The 20,695-nt window shown below is 40.0% G+C and overlaps 1 protein-coding gene across 2 annotated transcripts in view; it reads right to left on the reverse strand.

The window, feature by feature from the left end:
- The window catches only part of CYTIP (cytohesin 1 interacting protein), a 35,564-nt gene extending 18,109 nt beyond the window's left edge, over positions 1-17,455 (reverse strand). Inside the window, exons 1-3 of one of the 2 annotated variants that reach the window (XM_073305524.1) lie at positions 17,417-17,455; positions 3,289-3,338; positions 2,808-2,862 (exon numbers count right to left, since the gene is read on the reverse strand). In XM_073305524.1, coding sequence (XP_073161625.1) covers positions 2,808-2,862; positions 3,289-3,338; positions 17,417-17,440 — 129 coding nt within the window. In that variant the 5' untranslated portion in view covers positions 17,441-17,455. Of the gene's footprint in view, positions 1-2,807; positions 2,863-3,288; positions 3,339-8,153; positions 8,368-17,416 lie in introns of those variants that run through there. The other variant, XM_073305523.1, reaches the window with a different exon arrangement.
- Positions 17,456-20,695: the final 3,240 nt, after the last annotated feature.

Genomic DNA, 20,695 nt, shown 5'->3' on the forward strand with positions numbered 1-20,695 from the left:
CACCCACTGTAATTCTCATAAACCACCTGCAAATGGTAGCATAGAGAGATTCATATAGTCCTATTCAGGGATGTCTAAACTCATACTATAATAATGAAATAATCACATCTACACAGTGTAAACCCTTCAGGCCAGATTGCTTTTTAAAAAGATGCTTAGGTGTTGCTCCAGTCAGCGTTGCAAAGCCTTAGGGTATGTCCACACTGTAGCTAGAGATGCAATTTCCAGTTCAGGCAGAAAAAACACATGCTATCTCTAATCAAGCTACCGCACTAAAAGCGTAGCGGCGGTGGCAAGACAGACAAGCCACCCTGAGCACAATCCCATCTGAAACCCTAGGTATGTACTCGAGGCGGCTAGTCTATCCTGTGGCTCATGCTTCTACAGCTACATGTTTATTTTTAGCATGCTAGTTTAATCAGAGCTAGTTCTAGCATGGGTGTGTCTACCTGAGCTGGAAGTTACTCCTCCAGCTCAGACATGGCCTAGCTGGCATAGAAGCAGGAGTGCTGGGACAGTGGGGCCAGGGGGTCATGGCCCCATCACTTTTAAAAAGCCCTCCCTCTTTTTACTGGCTGTAAAGGAGAGCCAAAGGGGGAGGGGGCGGAGACGAGTGAGCATGGGGTGAGGCCTCAGGGGAAAGGGGCAGCATGGGAGAAGTCCATGCTGAGGAGCCTAAGTCTCATGTGCAGAAGCAATTCGGGCTTTTAGGAGCCTACGTCTTATTGAAAGTCAATGGGATTTAGGCTTCCTAAGAGCCTAAAATCAGTTCTGAAAATGGGACTTAGGTAGTGCAATGGCAAGTGGAGTTAACACCTAAATACTGTCAAAATCTGGAGCTAAGTCAACCTATTTCAATACCAAACAGATACTGGCTTTTTATAGACCAGGCTATCAAGTGAGAGGCTCACAGACAATGTACACTCAGAAGGAAGATATGCCAAGAATAATTATTTTTAATCTGAATGCCACAAATAATGAAAATCTGCCCTCTCAATTCATACAAAAGCACAGTAATTGACTCAATTATCTTCCCTTCTAAAAGCTCTCCACTATTCCTGACCCAAATACTTACACACTCATTAGTCACAGAACTAAATCAGAAAAAGTTATGCGTCTCCTAATACACTAATTTGGCTGAAAATGTTATTTATTCTCTGTGCATAAATTTGAGAAATGTTTCAAAGATGCACAACAACAGCACTGTAAATAAATGTGTGGTTTCATTCCTATGTATTGCAAGTGGGGAATCAGATCCTTATGTCCTCAAATAAGCCTAAAAACCTGATGTTTCCTTGAGAACATTTCTAAATGTATTATTTATATACTCTGCTAAATATCTATCTTATTTATCTCACATTGTTAACATCAGTGATTTATTTTAAAGCTACAACCAAGCCACCCAGAGTAATTATGCAAAATAATAAATGGACACAGATAAAGACTACCAGTATATAAACAAATAAATACTGTACAAATGTGTGTCTGTACAGATTAGAAATACAGTATGAGGAGGTGTTCTATAATACTTGTATTAGACAACTGTCCTGAAAATTGCATCAGTTTTGTTTTTCTAGTGATCAAGGTCAAAGTATTAAAGTAGTCAGCTGAAAGAGGAATAGCAAAGATTTATATCTCCCAAAATATATAAGAAATCTGCAAAGGCCTGCCCCTGTAATCCTAGAGTAAAGGTTACAGGATCAAGCTCTTGACTTATTATGAACCATAAGTAATTTTATTTTTATTATTTGATGTGTTAATATTAACTCTTGTATGTGTCTCTCTCTCCCTCTATACATAAAAACAGAGAGAAAGATAGATACACACATGCATACATTGCAAATCTATATATACACACAGTTACTTTTCATGCGATTTACTTAAAAATAAAATAGTTGAACTTAGTAAGTTCATTATTATTTAAAAATTTCTTAATGTATTTCCTCTGTACACTTACTTCCAAAAATATATCTACTTAAAGTTTAAAAAGATTTTAAAAAGATAGTACAGTGTTTTCAGAAGAGAGCATGTGTGTGTTATTTTCCCATAATGGACTCAAATATTTATATTCTATACTTGTTCTTTTATCCCTTCCAAGTTTGCATTGGGCTCTGTATAAAGGACTTTTTGCTTTTCCCCCTCAATGTCCATGAGGAAATCCCATACAAGTTAGATACACTACACACATTGAAGCGATCCCTGAGTTGGGTAACATAAGTGTCAAGAATACTTGTATAGCAGCGTTAATCTAAAGCACTTTAAAACCATTAATTCTCACAACATCTCTATGAGGCAGGTAAATGCCATAGTTACCCATTTTTCAGATGGGTAAACTTAGGCCAGCATAAATTATATGACTTGTCTAAAGTTACTCAAGAAGTTAATCACAGGGGTGTGAATTGATATCAGGAGTCCTCTTGCTTTCTAGCCCTCTATTCTAATCAGCTGACAACACCCCCTGCTTTTGGCAACAAGAAGCTTATTGTGGATTCAGAAGGAGGATTAAAACAACTATGTCATGGAATAGGAAGAGCCATGGAAGTTGAGGGTGTCTGGAACTAGAGTTTTGTTTTGGCCCATAATAAAGATAGGGCCACCTGCAAATTTTGGATCTGGATTCAGATCTGAATCTCTCCAAAGTTCAGGTGTAGTGGCGGGTGATCATAGGGTTTGGTCTGTGTCCTTCTATATTTGTAAACCCTTTGAAGTCCATCACATTCCAGGTCCATCACTTCAATTCATCATGAACACAGACCTATCATAGGCAGTGAATTAGATAATCTATATTCACAGTGCTGAAGTCTCACCTCAATTTCAAATCCAAATGTTTCATTATCTTCTTTGACAATAGCAAGAAGGCGTCTGTAAGAAAAATACATAAATCTGCACATAAAGAACACAGCACCCTATTTTGGGGGGGGGGGGTTATTTATTACTAAGAAATGCAAAATGCCGCTATTTATCCAACTGTGACATATCAACCCCATCAACAGTCTGGATTCATGGCATGCACATTTACAGACAGTCATACAACTTAGGAGCCCTTCCTCTCAAAATTAAAATTACTTTTTAAACCCACCTGCTCTACACTGCTCACTAGCTACTGTGTACGAACGAACCACCATTCTCTGCCTGGTATCTGTGCTGTACCTACTCTTGCTGTTAGATTGTAAGCTCTTCAGGGAATGGCTTTTATTTCATTTTCTGTTTTATCTTTTTACTATCCATACATCTACAGCACAATATAAAATCAGAGCAAGTATCACAGTAAAAAGCAAATCTCTTTACCTTTGTGGCCCAGAAGAGTCACCTAAGGAACTTGATCTGGTTAAAGCAAGCTGGAAACAGAAATAAAGTTTGCCATTGTTAATAGGTCCATACATTTAACTTTACGTATAAAATGAATAAAATCAACAAGTTAATAGAAAAGTACACCACAGAGAAAATTCCTTGAACCTTTGTGTGTTAGTGAATGTCTATTCCCAAGAGAATATTATTATTTTGGCAAAGTTGCTATCACATGAGCATTGTGTGAAAAACCTGGTGTGTGGTGAGGGGGGACAGGGACAGAAGAAAGTGACACCTGGTAGAGTGTTTGCGCCACTTTTCAAGAGTATATAACTGCTGAAGATACTCTCTCGCTGACTCAGCAAGGTGCAAATTATACCTCCACTCATACCAGCCTGGCACTCTGTACCCTCCGGGAGAACAGAAGGTGTTACTGCTGTCTAACCTCCCTTGGTGTTCCCCCTGGTGTAGGAGCAGGTGCAGAGTGCTTAGGGGATGTGCTGAATCAGGGCATCTCACATCCACTCTCTCCAGCCATTCCTGGCCACTTGGGGATAGCATTGACTGCATGCAGGTTCCTCAGTAGAGGAGAGAGTTTGTAGCCACTTTGCACTACTGCAACCTCTCCCCAGCAGTCTTCATTTTGCGGGTGCTGTACCTTAGGTAATGCCTAAAAGAAACAATATAAGCCTCAGATGAATCTAGTCCTAAAACTATATTGGGTAAGGGAAGACCAGAAAGGGGTATGATAGAGAGGTCCCGTTCAAGGCCTTGGTACCACCATCCTATGGTTGGCACTTGGGTGGTCTGTTCGGCATGCATGAATTCAACAGCAAGGTTCCGTATTCTCCATAAAACTGTTATAAACAAAATCCCTCTGATCTTCCATACCATTCCCAGTCTCTGTGTCATTTCCAAATGGAATGATGAGGGAAGAGACATGTCTCTGGGATGTTTGGTAGACTGCATAGTGTTGTATCAGTCAATAACAAAGGCACTTTTGATGCCACAGTAATAAATACACAGTGGCAAGTGGGAGCGGGTTAGACAGAAGAGATTTCATTTTGTTAAGCCGCCTCCAGGTCCATAGTGATGGAGTTGAATGACAGAAAGGTAAACTAAACAAACTGGGTTTAATTTGAAATAAAAGTTTTAATTAAACAGTAAATCTGGTCAACCTGATGAAAATGACAACTGTAGAACATCAGTTTTAGAAGCTAAATATAAGATTGTAAACCAATTTGCATTCCTCTTCAAATCCATCTTTTTAAAGCTGGCTGGCTAATTCTAATTAACAACTGTCAAATTAACAACTGTCAGTATATAAACCTGTCTGCTTTCTAGGGCTGACTTACCATTTCATGTGCAACACTCAGTGGTTTTACAGGTCAATCATCATACATTGTTTCAGTATTGTTATGATACAGAAAGTCACCGGTAGGAGCAACATTTCCAAATGGGTGTGAAAGTCACTTAATATGATCTTTCCAGACCCTCTGATATAAAGTGGAAATACTGCACACTTTCTGAATCTACCATGTGAAAACATTTTGCACCTGATATACCATTATGTGACTCCAGTGTTATGCCACTGTAAAATCTGCAATAGTCCTCCACTGGAAAACTGCAGTGAATCAAGCCTTATTTTAAAAAAAACTCTCCAATATCTGTATGGCCAAATGTCAGGCATGATCCTGCTGCTAATAGGATAAAGATTAAACCCATTGATACATTGCATTACCACTGGCCAATACAAGAATGAGGTAACTCACAGCACACTTTTGTACTGGGAATGGCACCTAGGACCTTTGTGATCCACTTTCAAAAGCTCGGGAACAGGTGCTCTAAAAACCAAAGCCCTGGAGGGGTATGTAACTTGGTTAAGCAATGACTGTGATACCTGCTGAAGAGTTTGAAGGCTGTAAACATAATGGAAGGGGTTGTTTAGGGTAATGCAAGTGGTTGTAATTAAAAGTAATGGGGTGAGACTATGAAGAGTGAAAATTGAAGCTGAATAATAAGAAAATCTTTTTGAGAGCGAGACTGGTTGACTGTGGATTCCACCCCGTAATTGAAATGCTGCGAATTTAATTTCTTGGAGCATTTTAAACTGGAAAGGACAATAGACTATACTCTGTAGGGGGAAACCCTGCACTGGTCGAATAGCTGAAGTGTTTCCTATGGTTCTAGAAACCTAAGAAAGAATGCCTTGTGACGGTATTTTGTGGAACTTTCAGATAGAAGACACTTAATGTTCACTGATATTGTGGAAGCTTTACTGCTGTGCACTATGGAAAATGTACAGCCTGATCGAAGTCTGAGCTGTGCAGGTCTGAACCCTGCTCTTTGTAATCAGGCACAGCCTAAGCCTACGCATGGCCGGAATCTATGGGCCCCAGACATGCTACCTTACCTCTAGGGGGCTGTAGGTGTATCACAAATGAATAATTTGGAGTGATGTTGGGAGGGAGGTAGTTCTAATTAGAGTTAATATTTTTATCGTGCCAACAGTGTATGTTAACAACACAAATACTTTTTACACCTCTCTGGCACCTTCCAGTAGAGAACTTGAACGCATTTTACAAACATTAATACTTAACTGCCCATGAAAAGAAGAAAAGCTCAACAGTGTCTCTCTCTCACCAATACAAGTTGGTCCAGTAAAAGTTATTACCTCACCCACCATATCTCGCTCCGTGAGAAATTCAAGTAGAATGATCCCTATTTTACAAACCGGGAAACTGAGGCAAAGAATTAATTGACCAAGATCACACAAGAACCAGCTGAACCTGCAGTAGGACTCAAATCTTTTTGACTCCCACTCTTGTGCCTTTACCGCAAAGCCACTCTTATCTCTGCCAGCATTCATCCACGAGTAGCCAAATGGGCCCGTTACTTTCTCCACTGACACCAACGAGAAATAAGATACAGCTAGAGAACAGACCACCTGGGTTGGGATTCAGAAGCCCTCAGGTTTGGTCTAACTCTGCTCCGATTGAAGTCAAATTTCCATCGTCTTCAACTGGAGGAGAGTTAGGCCAATGCAGAGCACTTTTGAAAACCCCACATTAGGAGTATTGCATCCACACAGCGGTACTTCCGGGAGTGCTGTGATACCAAAGGAAATGCTGATTTGCTAATGCTAATTCCAGCATTTCTAAAAGCAGATCTAAGTTTCACCGGGCGTTATTGGAGTGATTATTCCTGTAACGATGAGCGGTGTCACACAGACCCTCCATACCTGCTCACGCATGAGGATTACTCTTATCTCTATGCATGGTGGAATCCAACAACATACACACATTCACGATGCCAGAAAACCATAACTTGATATTTCAGGCAAATAGAAAAGTATTTAAGAAATCAGGAAGGATTCTGAAAAGGGCTAACATTAATTTTAAGCAAAGATTCTTGCCAAATGTAGATTAAAAATGAGGAACTACTGGCCTGTATCACAAAAATGTCTATGGACTGCAAGTTAATGTAATAAAACATATGATACACACTTCAGAGGGATAAAACTGTGCCCCATTGTAAAACAACCATCTCTGTACCACTCTTATTTCAGAAACATGTATTTGTTTTTGGGGAAGAGCATTAGATGTACTTATAGCAAACTGTAGGCTGTTTGTGAGAGTTAAATATGCACATAACTTTAAACTGATCTACTTCTCTAAAGTGTCCATCAGATATGTAATTCTTTGCAGAGGGTGGTTCTCAGAGCAAATACATGTGTTGTAATTTATTTTTAACAAACATGGTCATGTCACAACCATTACTGTAGATTCTCTCTCTAAATCAGGCATGATTGCCATAGAAAACCGTGCCTATCACAAGCACTTGTAACTGAACAAAGAATCAGCAACAGTATTCCACAGAAATACATTAATCTGTCTAATTCTGGCTCTGCTTTATCTTCTCCAGGATTGTACAAAGAGAAGGATTAAGTGCACTTATATTGTTATACAAAGTGAATGCGTAAGTGCACAATCAGTATGTACAAATTCTTTGATAATTTGTGTTAATATGTCTTATGTACTTTCAATTTAGACTGCTTTACATTAGATTGTTAGATAGATCCTATAAGTGCTTATTTGCCAATTCACAGCATTAGCAAGAACAGAAACGGGCTTTCTTAAAAGCCAATTGCAAACAGAAATCTGTCATGCTCTGAAAGAAAAAGAAAGAAAAACAAAGAATATTGTATTGAGAAACAATTCAAATCAGAATCGCTTCTAGCAAAATACTTCAAACCAGATGGACACAACTAATGAGAGGTGCTTTCAGTCATAAATGGGGAAGGCAGTTCATGAGGGAACCAAAAGTCCTAAACAAGCCATTATACCAGAGCAGAGTGAATTAAATGATCAGAAACACCCAGAAATCAAGAGAGTCTTCTCAACACAGCTGTAAACAGAACAAACCCTAATGCAGCACAGCTAGTGACTTAGAAGTTAGTGACTTCATGCATCCGATGAAGTGAGCTGTAGCTCACGAAAGCTTGTGCTCAGATAAATTGGTTAGCCTCTAAGGTGCCACAAGTACTTCCTTTTCTTTAGCTGAAAAAGAACTTTATGTTCCGAGTTGCCCTAAAAACTTGCCATATTGGTGTTTTGTTTTAAAGGTTTTATAATCACAATCCAAGAAAACATGCCGGGCCAAATTCCCCCTGGTGTAATTCCACTGACTGTATTAAAGTTAAATCAAGGTTGAATGTGGCCTGCTACATTCTACAACAACCATTAAAAATCACATGTTGATAACCTTGTAGCATACATTTAGAAATAAAAAAAAACCACACAGAAAAACAATTATCTGTCCTGCAAAAATCAGACCTTCCACAATGTCAAAAACTGAAAACGTACCTGTTTGCGTCCCCTGGGTAATGTCCCCACTGTGTTTGCCAGACTCTGAACTCTTCTATTATCCATCTGGGGACTGCACATTGGATCCAAGTAAGGTGTGTAACTTGGACTAACACAGTAGCCCACAAAATTGGCATTGCGGTTTTGCTGAATGAGCTTTCTTAAGGACATGTTGGATGAAGGGCACTTAGACTGGCATTGCTAAAGAACATTGCTTGTAGAGGAGGTTATAGTTTGTTTCCTCAGCCAAGCAATCAAAAGTAGCAAACAGAAAGAGCCCATGTGACTTGTGGTTTAGGTGCATGTTACATAAATCACTTCTTGCAGATCGCAACATTACTCAATGTTTTTTTTAAGCTTATGGGAGAGCTAGGAGATGCATTTTGCAATTAAAGAAAACAGCTTGTTTTTCCACTCCTGGATACAAGCAGAACTCACATCATGCAGTTTTTATGTTCTGTGATGGTTTGTGTTTAAAAGACCATCTTGCTTTAAAAATGTCCCTGAATTTGACATTCATTCTTACATTTGCTCTGTGTCCCTTCATATTCCTCAGATTATCATTGACAAAAAAAATCGTGCTTTTGCAAATAATGACTTCAGTGAAGAGTTAGGGACATCAGAAAGAATTAAAAGGACTTGTCAGAAAGTATTCACTGCAAGAAAGCACTATTCCAGCTCAGTGATGCTCTTAAAAGAGAAATTGCATTTTGCTTTTAATTAATTATCAATTCTGTTCCAAAAAGAAAAATTAACGTAATTCCAGGCAAGCAGAAAGGTGATACCGGGTAGCCCATAGACAGAGCCATGAGGGGAGGAGGAGCATGCCAGTCAGTTCGCAGTCAGAGAGGGCCATGGCATGAGAATGAAGTGAGGTATTTCACAGGTGACGGTCAATTTGCCAGTAGGTGGGGCTTCAGAAAGATGGTGACACCAGGCAAGCCAGACAGACAGACAGACAAGGAAGTCAGAAAACTGTTCCAAATTGGTCCCCCAGCAAGTGGGCTCAAATGGACAGGCAGCACGGTAGCTGATAAAGGCACTCCAGAGGTCCCAGAGGCAGGGGGGGATGGAACAATTTGTATAGTGAGGGTGCTGAAAGCCATTGAACCAATCTATAAAACCTGTATGTGATGGAAACCACTTCAAGCCATGGGGTGTAACAGCAACGCCAACACCCCTAGTTTCAGCACCTCTGAGGAGGTTCTACCACACATATCAACCATCAGTCTGTCACTACACACACTGCATACTCACAAGATATTGAGCACCATATTGCAAACAATGGGTCAGACTCTCTCCCCTGATCTGACTCCTTTATGCCTCTCTCGTGATACAAAAGGGCACGATACTGGTTGTATGTGGCCAGATGAGAATTCACCTGATAGAGAGGATGTCTCCGCTAGTGTAAAGTCAGAGCAGGACTGGGACCACCATCCATTCTTACGTAGGCCACCACACAGATGGTTGATTTTTATAAATATCCATAGCTCGAAGATGGAATTCTATGACTGGTTCCTTTTCCTTGCACATTTTCCCTGGTATTGTTTCCACTTGCTGCTGGGACATGTGAATGGGTCACAGCTGTTTGGGGGTTTTTTGTTCTCTTTGTTGTTGTTTTTTTTAAAGGTCTTAGTGCAGCTTCTTCACTGCTTGGTTCTCCAAATATTTTATTCTATGGGCAAACAAAGAAGTCCATAGACCACAATTTCAGAAGTATGCCACAAATAGAAAAGGGGCAAATAATAACGTGCCATAAATCCAAATTTGAGAGAGAGACCAGCTACCATTTGGCTACAGTTAAACAGTTCAAGAAGAGAAAGGAGATAGAATACAGGAACTTTCCAAACACGCAGCTCTTTGTGTTTCTTATAGCTCCTGTATAAAAGTTGACATTACCACTTTCAGACATCAGCAAAGCAGAAAGATGGAGTGTGAAGATGCCAATACAAGTATAACACAAGCCTGAAATGCTTGCCAGATCCACCAGCCTCACCTCCTTTGACCCTAACAGCCTAAAATGAGTGTGAGAGAAAACAAGGAGTTACCTATGCTTCAGAGTTCTGAAGCTGATTAACACAAGAAATCCTATCTAGCCTGCCAGCACAGAACTGCTGCTGCTCTGCCAAGAATGCCATTTTCTGATGGCCAAAACCAGCCTCTGGGGGAGTCTGAATGGTCTGATGGAAGTTCTCTGAAATTCACTTTCATTTTCATTCAGTATATGAAGATGAACATTTGAGACTCATGAATGAGTGTCAAACGAACATTAAAGTCATCAGGATTTGTCATCTATAGTGGTTAGTACAGGCATGCTCTTGAGATCTTGAACAGAAGATTTAGGGCTTCAGACTATCACAGAATCTCAGAAGTTATATATATTTATTTCTCAACATGTCCTTCCTATGTACCTTTAAAAAGCTATATATATCTTGAATTCCCAGCCATCAAAAGGAAATTCCAGCACATAAAATCACAGGAGTCATGGATCACACAGAATATGGATAGTGGTGGATATGGATAATTAAAGTGCAAGAAAGTTTAGAGGACCTCTGCCAAAACTTCAAAATAGGGCAGAAATTATAGATTCTAATTCCTCTCATCTTCTGCTAGCCAGATGGATTTTCAGTGCGTTCTTTTTAGTGTCCATATTATGCAGGGGGGATATGATACAGATCTGTTTTGTACTTCCCTTTTACTTGTTCAGTTTTAGTAAAACACCCTGGGGGTGGGAGTGGAGCGAGAGTGGAATCTCTCAAAAAGATAACTGACTCTAAATGATGCACTGTGGAGTACACAGCAGCCATATATTCATTTTTAAGCAGAGACCTGCTCCCTTTATCATCCTGAAAACTAGGACGACAAAACAGAAGCTTATAATCAATAACAATGTATTTGGGAAGTGGTGAAAGGGGCCCCCCTTTCAAAAATATAAAGCAAGTAGAATGTAATTGCTAGCACAATTCATTTTCTTAGCTGTTAATCTCTTTTCAGATGTAGAAGTCCATTTTCCCCCTGATACTGAACTCAGCTGTTTCCGGTGTCTAGCTCAAAAGGAGATTTGCCTTAGCTCTGGTTTCCTGTACAACTGTGAATCAACTGACAACTGGCCACAAGCACCAGAGCATGAAGAGCAGTAAGGCCGCCTTCAAGATGTTCTTTGCACGGCAGCATGTATGTGAATTCTTCAAGCTACTCTAACACAGTGGTTCCCAACCTGTGGTCTGCAGACCCCCAAGGAGACCACAGACTATGTCTAAGGGGTCTGTGAAAGATAGACTGAAAACTGACCGAACAGAACTCAGCTCCACAGACAATAGATTTTCAAAGGGGTCCACACCTCCATTTGAAATTTTGTAGGGGTCTGCAAATGAAAAAAGGTGGAGAACCATGCTCTAATGGATAGCCAGGGAAACATCTACTTCACATAATCACCATTAGGGTTGCTAGGGAATACACTTATTCTAATTTTTAAAAAATAATATAGGGCCTGATCTTGCATTCCTTCTCAAGCAAAATTCCCAGTGACTTCAGGACAACCCCACAGTGTTCTGCAATAGTAGTACAAAACATGGCAGGTTACAAGTGTGTCATTATATGCTTTTGGACAATTACTGTATTGTTTTTAAAATTTGCAGCAATGTAGAGCACACAATCTTTTGTGCTAGGCAGGAAACATTGAATGGCTTGAAGTATGACCTGAACTACCTAGCATTCATTTTACGTACTGAAGAGGTTTGAAGCCTCACCCAGCCACTTCCCAGACATTATTCTAAAGTCCTTCACATTGACAAATCCTTTCCTGTGGTGCTTGTATACTGGTGCTGTTCAAAATGAACACCAGCAAAGGCAAGTTTCAGTAGCACAAAGTTTTTGAAAGGCAGGTGGTCAAATCACCAAAATAGGTCACAAAACCGTGAAATCAGATTTCAGACCCATAGGAATTGCCAGACTGGTAAAATTACCAGTGGGCTACAAGCGGCCTGTTCCTGATGCTTTGGAAAAAGGTGCCAGAATCCTCACAAATTGACTTTTTTATTTAAATCAATGTAAAATTTCTAAAAGGGCGAGATTTCCCCAAGTACTAATAGCCTACACAAGACCATCTACACCCTTTAAAGTCCCATGCAGGGTCTGCACAGCAGCTGCAAAAGGTGCAAAGCAGATCCCTATGTGCCATGGAAGAGGTCTTTATGCTGGCTCCAAACCCGACCCCAAATTTGTTTTTAAATGGTGGCATTATCATGACATTTGCTGCCATATTATTATTCACTCTGCTTGTGTGTTATACCCCTTCCCCCGTTCTGTGTCTGTCTGCTACTCTGTGTTTATATGGTGCCTAGTACAGTGAGGTCTGGATCTTGGTTAGTCCCTAACACTGCCAAAATAAACAAAAATAATGATAATGAATCTGCTCTTGACCCAGATTCTCCACACAGGTCCTGCTGTTCCAACCCCTAGGTTGAAACAGAGACCATGGAATAACTGTACTACAGTACCATGCCCTGCCCATGAGTTGGGGGTTGAACTCCATCATCCCAGTCCAATGTGAATTTTTCCACAGACTTTCCCTGGCATTGGATCAGGCCTTAAGTTTCCTGCACAAGCCCAGATGCTGGATCTGCACAGTGGTGAAATCCACCAATTACTTGTGGGGTTTTGTTTTTTAACCAGTTTCACAAAATTATGCCCAAGTTTGCAGTTTTAATTCAGAAAAATGTGTGAAGCAAATCAGATATTCCCCAGGTGCACGATACAGCTCATCTGTTTCAGCCACTTCATAGTCCCTGTCTTCTACAAGTTCCCGCTCTCCCAGCATTACCAAAGGGTGACTGTGTCACAGAAACCCTTCCTGCAGATTTAAGTTTCTTCATGGTGTTCTAACCTTGGCATTGTTGTACTTGGCGCAGATGGAGTCTTTTCCCTTTATGTATAATGTGGATAGAGATGGGCCCAAATCATTGCCCAGAGCAGAACACAGAACTTTGGTGGGGTTACAAGCTGGATCCAGATTGGATTGAGTTTTGCAGTGAACCCTTATCTCCATATTGGGCTATACAAGAACCGGACCCAGATAATAACCACTCCATTCTCCCATCCATTGTCTGGTTCATATATTTAGACTGACAGCTCTTTAGGGCATGGACTTTTTCTTACTTGCACAGTGCCTAGAACAATGGTACCCTAATTTTGGTTAGAGCTGTAAGGCTCTACCATAATACCTACTACTCAGTAGCATAGTGGTAAAAGCAGCAGCAAGTAAATTAACCTAACCTAACCACCACATTCACCAAATGAGAAGTGGGTAAACTCCATGTACTCCAAACTCCAGAATTTAAGTGGTCCCAAGTAATAAACATACAGAACAAAGTAAGTTACCAAGCAAAATAAAACAAACACACAAATCTAAGCCTAATACATTAAGAAACTGATTACAGATACATCTCACCCTCACAGATGTTCCAATAAGCTTCTTTCACAGACTGTACTCCTTCCTACTCTGGGCCCAATCCTTTCCCCTGGTACAGTTCTCGTTAGCTCCAGCTCAGGTGATAACTAAGGGAGTTCTCATGACTGGAAACTTCTTTGTTGTATTCTACCCCTTTTGGCACAAGGTGGGAATCTTGTGTCTTTCTCCTTCTAAATGGAAAAGCACCAGGTTTAAGATGGATTCCAGTACCAGGTGACATAGCCACATGTCCTGTGAGACCGCAAGCCTTCATTCTTCCTCGTCTGACTAACAGGAAGGTTTGCAAGTAAACAGAGCCATTTTCAACCAATTGTCCTAGTTGATGGGAGCCAACAAGATTCCAAACCACCATTAATGGCCCACACTTTGCATAATTACAATAGGACCTCAGAGTTGTATTTCATATTTCTAGTTTCAGATACAAGAATGATACATTTATACAAATAGGATGACCACACTCACTAGATTATAAGCTTTGTAATGATACCTTACAAGAGACCTTTTGCATAAGCATATTCCAGTTACATTATATTCACACTCATTATAATTTCATAAAATCATATGGAGTGCAATGTCACAATCTCTTTCACGGGTTTTATTTTTCATGGGTGCTTTGGTGACTCGAGTCCACTCCTTGAGCCACAGGCAGATATTGCAGGTGGTGTTGGAAGACAGGGTTGGGCCACGATTGCTGCATGAGAGTAGTTGGTCCTTGCTTTTCTAGTGTTTTTCTGCAACCAGGGCAAGGTGATTTTCCCCAAAAGTGGATGTTCCCTCTCTGTCTTTGCCAGTTATCCCTATCCTCGGCTGCTGTCTCCCAGTGTGTGGTGTCGATGACATTGGTTAGTCTCTAAGGTGCCACAAGTACTCCTTTTCTTTTTACATCTCTTGATGTTTATCTTGAGGATGTTTTTAAAGCATTTCTTTTGGCCTCCCTATTTCCTTTCTCCTTTGGTGAGGTGGGCGCACAGCAGTTGTTTTAGTAAGCGTACATCAGGCATGCGGACATGGTTCCCACTCCACCTCATTCGACGCAGGATAATCAGGGCCTCAACACCAAAGATGTTGGCCTCTGTGCGGATACTGACATTAGTGCGGCGATCCTCCCATTTTATGTTGAGGATCTTCTGAAGAAAGTGCTGGTGCTGGCATTCCAGGTTTTTCCACGTGTTTTCTATAGGTCTTAGCATAGTATTAATAGTTCAGATTAGAGAGATTTCTAGCAGTCTAAAAAAACCAGTCCTTTTAGTGTTCAGTCCTTGCCAGTGGACCAACAAAAATCAATGATAGGATGGATCTGAATGAATGCTGTTCTCTCAGTAGTGCTGGATTCTACAATTATCTAGACTGTAACATCTTTAGGGCAGGGACTCTTTTTGTTCTGTGTTTGTACAGCCCCTAACACAATAGGGTCCTGATCCATGACAGGGCTCCTATATGTTATCTTAATACAAACAGTAAATAGAAATAAATGAAACACTGAAAAATAACCAGTCAAAAACTAGTGGAAATATAGGTCCATTAATGGCAGCAAACTGAACTAACAAATCCTGATTAGATCTTAATTTATCCCAGAGTACAAACATTTCATTCAGTTTAAAACCCATTAGATAATTAGCCTGCTAATATTCTAATACAGAAGTGGCCTTTCCCTGACTATACTCTGAAAACAAGATGGAGACAAAGGATACATCTGTGATTAAGATACAGCACTAGAATGCAGAAGGAGTGGAGGTCTGTTCCTGGCTCTGCCACAGTTTTCCTATGCAACCTAGTCAGATTTCACAAGTGATGCAAGGTTAGAACAACTCATTACTTGGAAAACTTCTAATGGTCCTGTCTAACCTGTATTTTTGTGTTAATGTCTAACTCATAGGAACATACAAATTCCCTTACTGACTCAGATCTGAGATCCAGCTAGTATCAGTTCAGTATCTTGACACTAACAGCGGCCAGCATCAAATGCTTTAAAGGAAAGTGCAAGATAACATGCTATAGACAGATTTTAAATAATCTGTCCTCCAGGAGAGTCTCCACTTAACCCTTAATAGTTAGAGATTGATTTAAAACCTGAAGCATACAGGGTTTTATTCCTGGATATTCTTATTATCCATATAAATGTCCAATATCACTTTGAATCGTGCTAAGCGCAGGCTTCAGCAACATCCTATGGCAATGAGTTCCAGAGTCTAATCGTTTAGTGTGCATAAAATCATTTCTATTTATTGGTTTTGAATTTGCTGTCTTTCAATCTTATTGAATTTACTAATTTGATTCTAAATGCAAATGTAACACTCCACAAAGGTTTGTTCCTAGTTGAGAATCATCCTCATGCTTAGCTAGGGCCACATGAACCACAGACCCACAACAAATCTGCGTGTCATAGAACTAATGTTTGTAGACTGTCTACAATAGTGCTAGTTAACTGGAAATCAGTTAACTAGAGATAAAACATGACCAAAATTCTAGTCATGACAGGGCCTAAGGAAAACCCAAGTTATAAAGAAAACCGTGTTGGTGATTCACTAGATGGAAACAGAACTCTTCCCTCTAAGTCATTGCCAAAATAACATTCCAGATTGGTGTATGGAGGCTGTGTGCTGAAGGAAGTGCATCTCTCAAATGAAAAATAAAATTGAAGTCCTTCCTGTGTTCATTAATCATCCTATACATTCTTTTCCCAATACCAGGGAGTTAGCCTTAGTCTCCTGATCAAGTCCTAGTTTAGATAATTTTGCTTATCTAAATCTCCCTGAAGCTCCTATTGGATATCATTTTCTTCATGTCTTTTCTTAAAGGTTTATATAGTATTATTCTACATTAATAAGTTGAGGTGGCCAGAAATATGGTTGGTTTCCAATGGGAAATTTTTACAGAAATTCAAACATCAAACAATTTCAACTGAAAACCTAAATATTTTGTCCAAAACCCAAAATATTTCAATTTGGAAGTGCTATTGCAAGACCTAGTGGGAGTTATAGTTCAGATCCTTAATTCCTGTTCTTCTCTATACACCAGGGTTCCTCGTCAAACTACATCTCCCAAGAAGCACTATGGGCTCCCTTTTGGAGAGGGGAAATGAAATACCTTGGAGACCCTGGTCATGGTGGAAGATGCAGCCCAGCCCATAGAGGAGAAGGGGGAACATGAGGCATCCAAAGTAAAACTCCCCTGAGCCTCTGCAGCTGCATTTCCAAATTGAAATATTGTTTTTCAGGTATTCAATTTTTCAACCAAAATACCTAATGTTTCCATGGAAAGCAGACACTTTTCCACACACACAAAAATAAATTAATTTAGTCTAAATCCATTTCCTGTCCCAAAACAGTTCCAATGGAACATTTTCAATCAGATTTACAATTCGGTGGTGGCTGTGTTCAACCCTAGAGGTTGCTGCATTTCATTGTATATCAATAGGCTATAAAGTGTTTGAGATCATTCCAAATGAAAAGCACTGTATAAATGCATCTGGATGGCTGATCAATGGCTGCTGTGTAATGACTCACTGTGGTCTCTGTCCTTTTTCTAGCGGACAAGCGTGCACGTTATACAACAAAACAAAACAAAACAAAACATCAGATTCAGGCCCTTCACCCCAGAAAAGGGAGGTGACAGGTATTAGGAGTAAGCATAAAAGCTGAAATTACTTCCCATCTCTGAAGTTGTCTCTCTAGATCAAGATTGGGGTTGAAGGGGTGAAACAACTTTCATCGTCACTGTCCATGCTGGCCCTATTCTGTGGTTAATAGAGTTCTTCATCCTAGTTCCTTTCACCAGCACTCATTCCACTTACATTTATTAAGAGCAGTTTACACATCTTCCAGTCTTCCTCCTCCACACCACTTGATTAGATGAATGCAGCTAGAGTAAAAGGAAACAAATTATGATAGACCAGAAAGAGCCTGTTTCTCTTAATACAAACTAGATAGTTATCTCAGCAATGACATCTCTTTACTTATCTTGCTTTTAGCATGTAATGTACAGTTCCTCTGTGACTCAAACCTCTTGTATTTTTCCTCTTTGTCATTATTTTGCTGATTATCTCTGCAAACAAACTGCATTTCAGTTCCTTAAGTGATTTTATTTTACCTTTTTAAAACCAAGTGACTCATCTCCTGACACACTGGAGAAAAAAAATTAAGATCTGCCACCAGAAAAACACACACATAAGTTAGGTCAACTTGCAACTCTGGCAACTCAGTATTAACGGGAGACAACAAAATGCCCAGTAACTAAGCAACACAAATATACAGACATTAAGATTTTCAGAATCATTTAGTTTCATTGCTGTGTGTGTGTGTGTGTTTGCGCACACACATGGTGGATCCTGAAAGAATTCTCTTTTCTAGAAGTTTTAGAAGCAAATTTCAGAGTAGCAGCCGTGTTAGTCTGTATTCGCAAAAAGAAAAGGAGTACTTGTGGCACCTTAGAGACTAACCAATTTATTTGAGCATAAGCTGTAGCTCACGAAAGCTTATGCTCAAATAAATTGGTTAGTCTCTAAGGTGCCACAAGTACTCCTTTTCTTTTTACGAGAAGCAAATTTGACATCTTAGCCCTGGTCTGGCTCCACAATTAGTTTGTGTGTGTTGTTGCAGATTCCAACTACAGAGAAAAATCAAAATCAGTCACAGACGTTTGTTTCCCCAAGCCTCACCCATTAACTACTTCTCTCTTTCACAGAGATCTGATTCTCCAGCTACACTTGCCTGGATGCTCCGAGGTTGTGTGCGCTCTCCCCCTCGCCCTCCAACTTCTCTCTTCTCTCCACAGCCCTGGCTGTTTCACACGGTTTCTGCACTACCCTACTTCTTCATAATGATCCCTGACACACTGTGACCTTCCCATCAGTTCAGGCTTCTCTGAGTGTGTCTTCTGTGTTCAAAAGGCTACTTGTGATTTCTGTCATCTCCTGCTGTCCCATCTAGTCCTGTTTGTGGCAACTCCAATTCCTACAATCACCTGCAAGTGTTGCTAGCTCCTCAGGGCTCCTTAGATGCACTTTAAAGCAATTTCTTGCATCTGGCGCTTCCTGGGCGCTCCAGATAGTCTGAAGCTTTAAATCCTACAGACTCTGCAGTGCCAGAGGTCAGAGTCCAGTCAGTTGCAGGACCAGCTCTGATTTCTGTAGCCAGCCCTATTTTGGAGGGTTGGGGGCCAAATATAATCCTGGTAAACTATGGAATCTGAAACCTTTGAAATAATCTGATATTGACCAGTAGCCAGCTGCAACCAGCTGCTGCTCTATCACAAGTATATCAAAAGAACTATCATTTTCTTTCTCTGTACCATTACTTCTAGATCAGCTGCCTGTATTGTCCCATCCATATTCTATTTCTCGCTCATCCTTTTCTTTCTCCAGTGTCCTTGGTCTTCTTTACTGAGCCTTATTTCTAGTTGTTCCTCAACAAAGCTGAGAAATATTGGGACATTAGAGGCCAGATTCTGCATTAAACTTCTTAGGTGCAACTCCCATTGACTTCAGTTTGAGTTGAACCCTGTAACTGAAAGAACAATTCAGCTCCTAAGTGATCTTATTGGAAAGGTAAAATAAAAATGTGCCAGTTAGTTGGTCTAGTCTGAAAAATTCTATCCATTGTGAAACAAACAGTCTAGTTTTGCTGCAGTGGATATATGCTGAAAACTGCTGTGTAACATCAGAAAGATATCTATTTTCCATGTATCATGTTCTAAATGTAGAAAAAAAAAACCAACAGAAGTGTCCTATAAGGTTTTGTCTATGTATAAAATCTAAACTCAAACTGTCACATTTCAGCTTCAGAAGCACATTTTACAAAAAGTGGTATCTCGTCTCTTGGACCACAAAATTTTCCATCTCATAAGTAACATATGAGCTATGCAATGACTCAGAATAACGGTTTAAGTACCTAAATGAGTAAGTCAAGTGGCACGCAGTTCAGGCCAGAGCATGCCAACTAATTCTACAACAGATATTTAACATCTGCAGCCATATCTTCTTTCCCAATCAAGTTTAGAACTTTTCAACAACAGATATGAGTCAAATAGCCAGATTTTCAAGAGGCACAGAACACCCTCAATCTTATTAACTTAAATAAGAATTGCAGGTGCTCTGAAAATCAGGTCACTAGTCTCCACACAACTCTGGTTTATGTTTACATCTCAGATTTTCAAATATCTATAAAAGTACAAGCAGATGTTTTTGTCAGGTCTTTTATGGTAAGTGAATTTTAAACAGAGCTTTACATTTAAAAAGAAAGAACCAAGTCATTTCAAAATAAATCTAAGACGGGGTTTTACCAAGGGCTTCAGCAGCAATTCACACAACCCGTGTAATTCAGTTTTAAACTAATACAAACCAACTCAAGTGCACAACTTGGAGAAATAATTAAACTTCTGGATGATTTATACCCACAGGCAACAGCTGCATCAAAACGCAACCCCCCAAATCCCCTGCTGGTATAAATTGGTGTCACACCATTGAAATCAATCGAGAATCTAGATCAATGCTGCAGAGTGAAAGCTTGATCAGTGTATCATGATTTCACAATTCATAAATGATTTTAGAACATCTCATAGAAATTGCCAAGTAAAATATGTATAAAGCTAAAGAAAGGCTTCCAAAGTGGAGCAAACTAATACTGTAACAAATCTATAGACACATAGGAACTTCATGATTGTTGTCACTATGCTGCACGCCATGGCTACATTGAACTTCAACAGAAAGGACGAGAGATTGTAACCATTTTTTTAACAGCAGGGATAGAACTTAGATCCTGGTCTAAAAGCACAGCTCCCTACCACAATCCGTGTCAGCGGCTGGCAGTATAGACCTACTGACACATGGCTTAACAGTTCTGATTCCACCCAAGAGCAGGCAAGAGCATGTGTGCACATGTACACCCCTCCACACACACACACACACACATTAGTTCATTGCAATGTTTACTCAAGATGAATGTCATGAGTCAGTTTCAGTATTGTTGTGTTATATATAGTATCTGTATATTAATGTTTCAAACAAAATTTTCCTCTAGTGTCCACCTTCTCCTATTTGTTCTTGCAGTGTTGTCACAGCCCTGTGTCCCTGACA

Source organism: Lepidochelys kempii, chromosome 11, assembly GCF_965140265.1.
Source record: "Lepidochelys kempii isolate rLepKem1 chromosome 11, rLepKem1.hap2, whole genome shotgun sequence".
Taxonomy (NCBI): Eukaryota; Metazoa; Chordata; order Testudines; family Cheloniidae; genus Lepidochelys; species Lepidochelys kempii.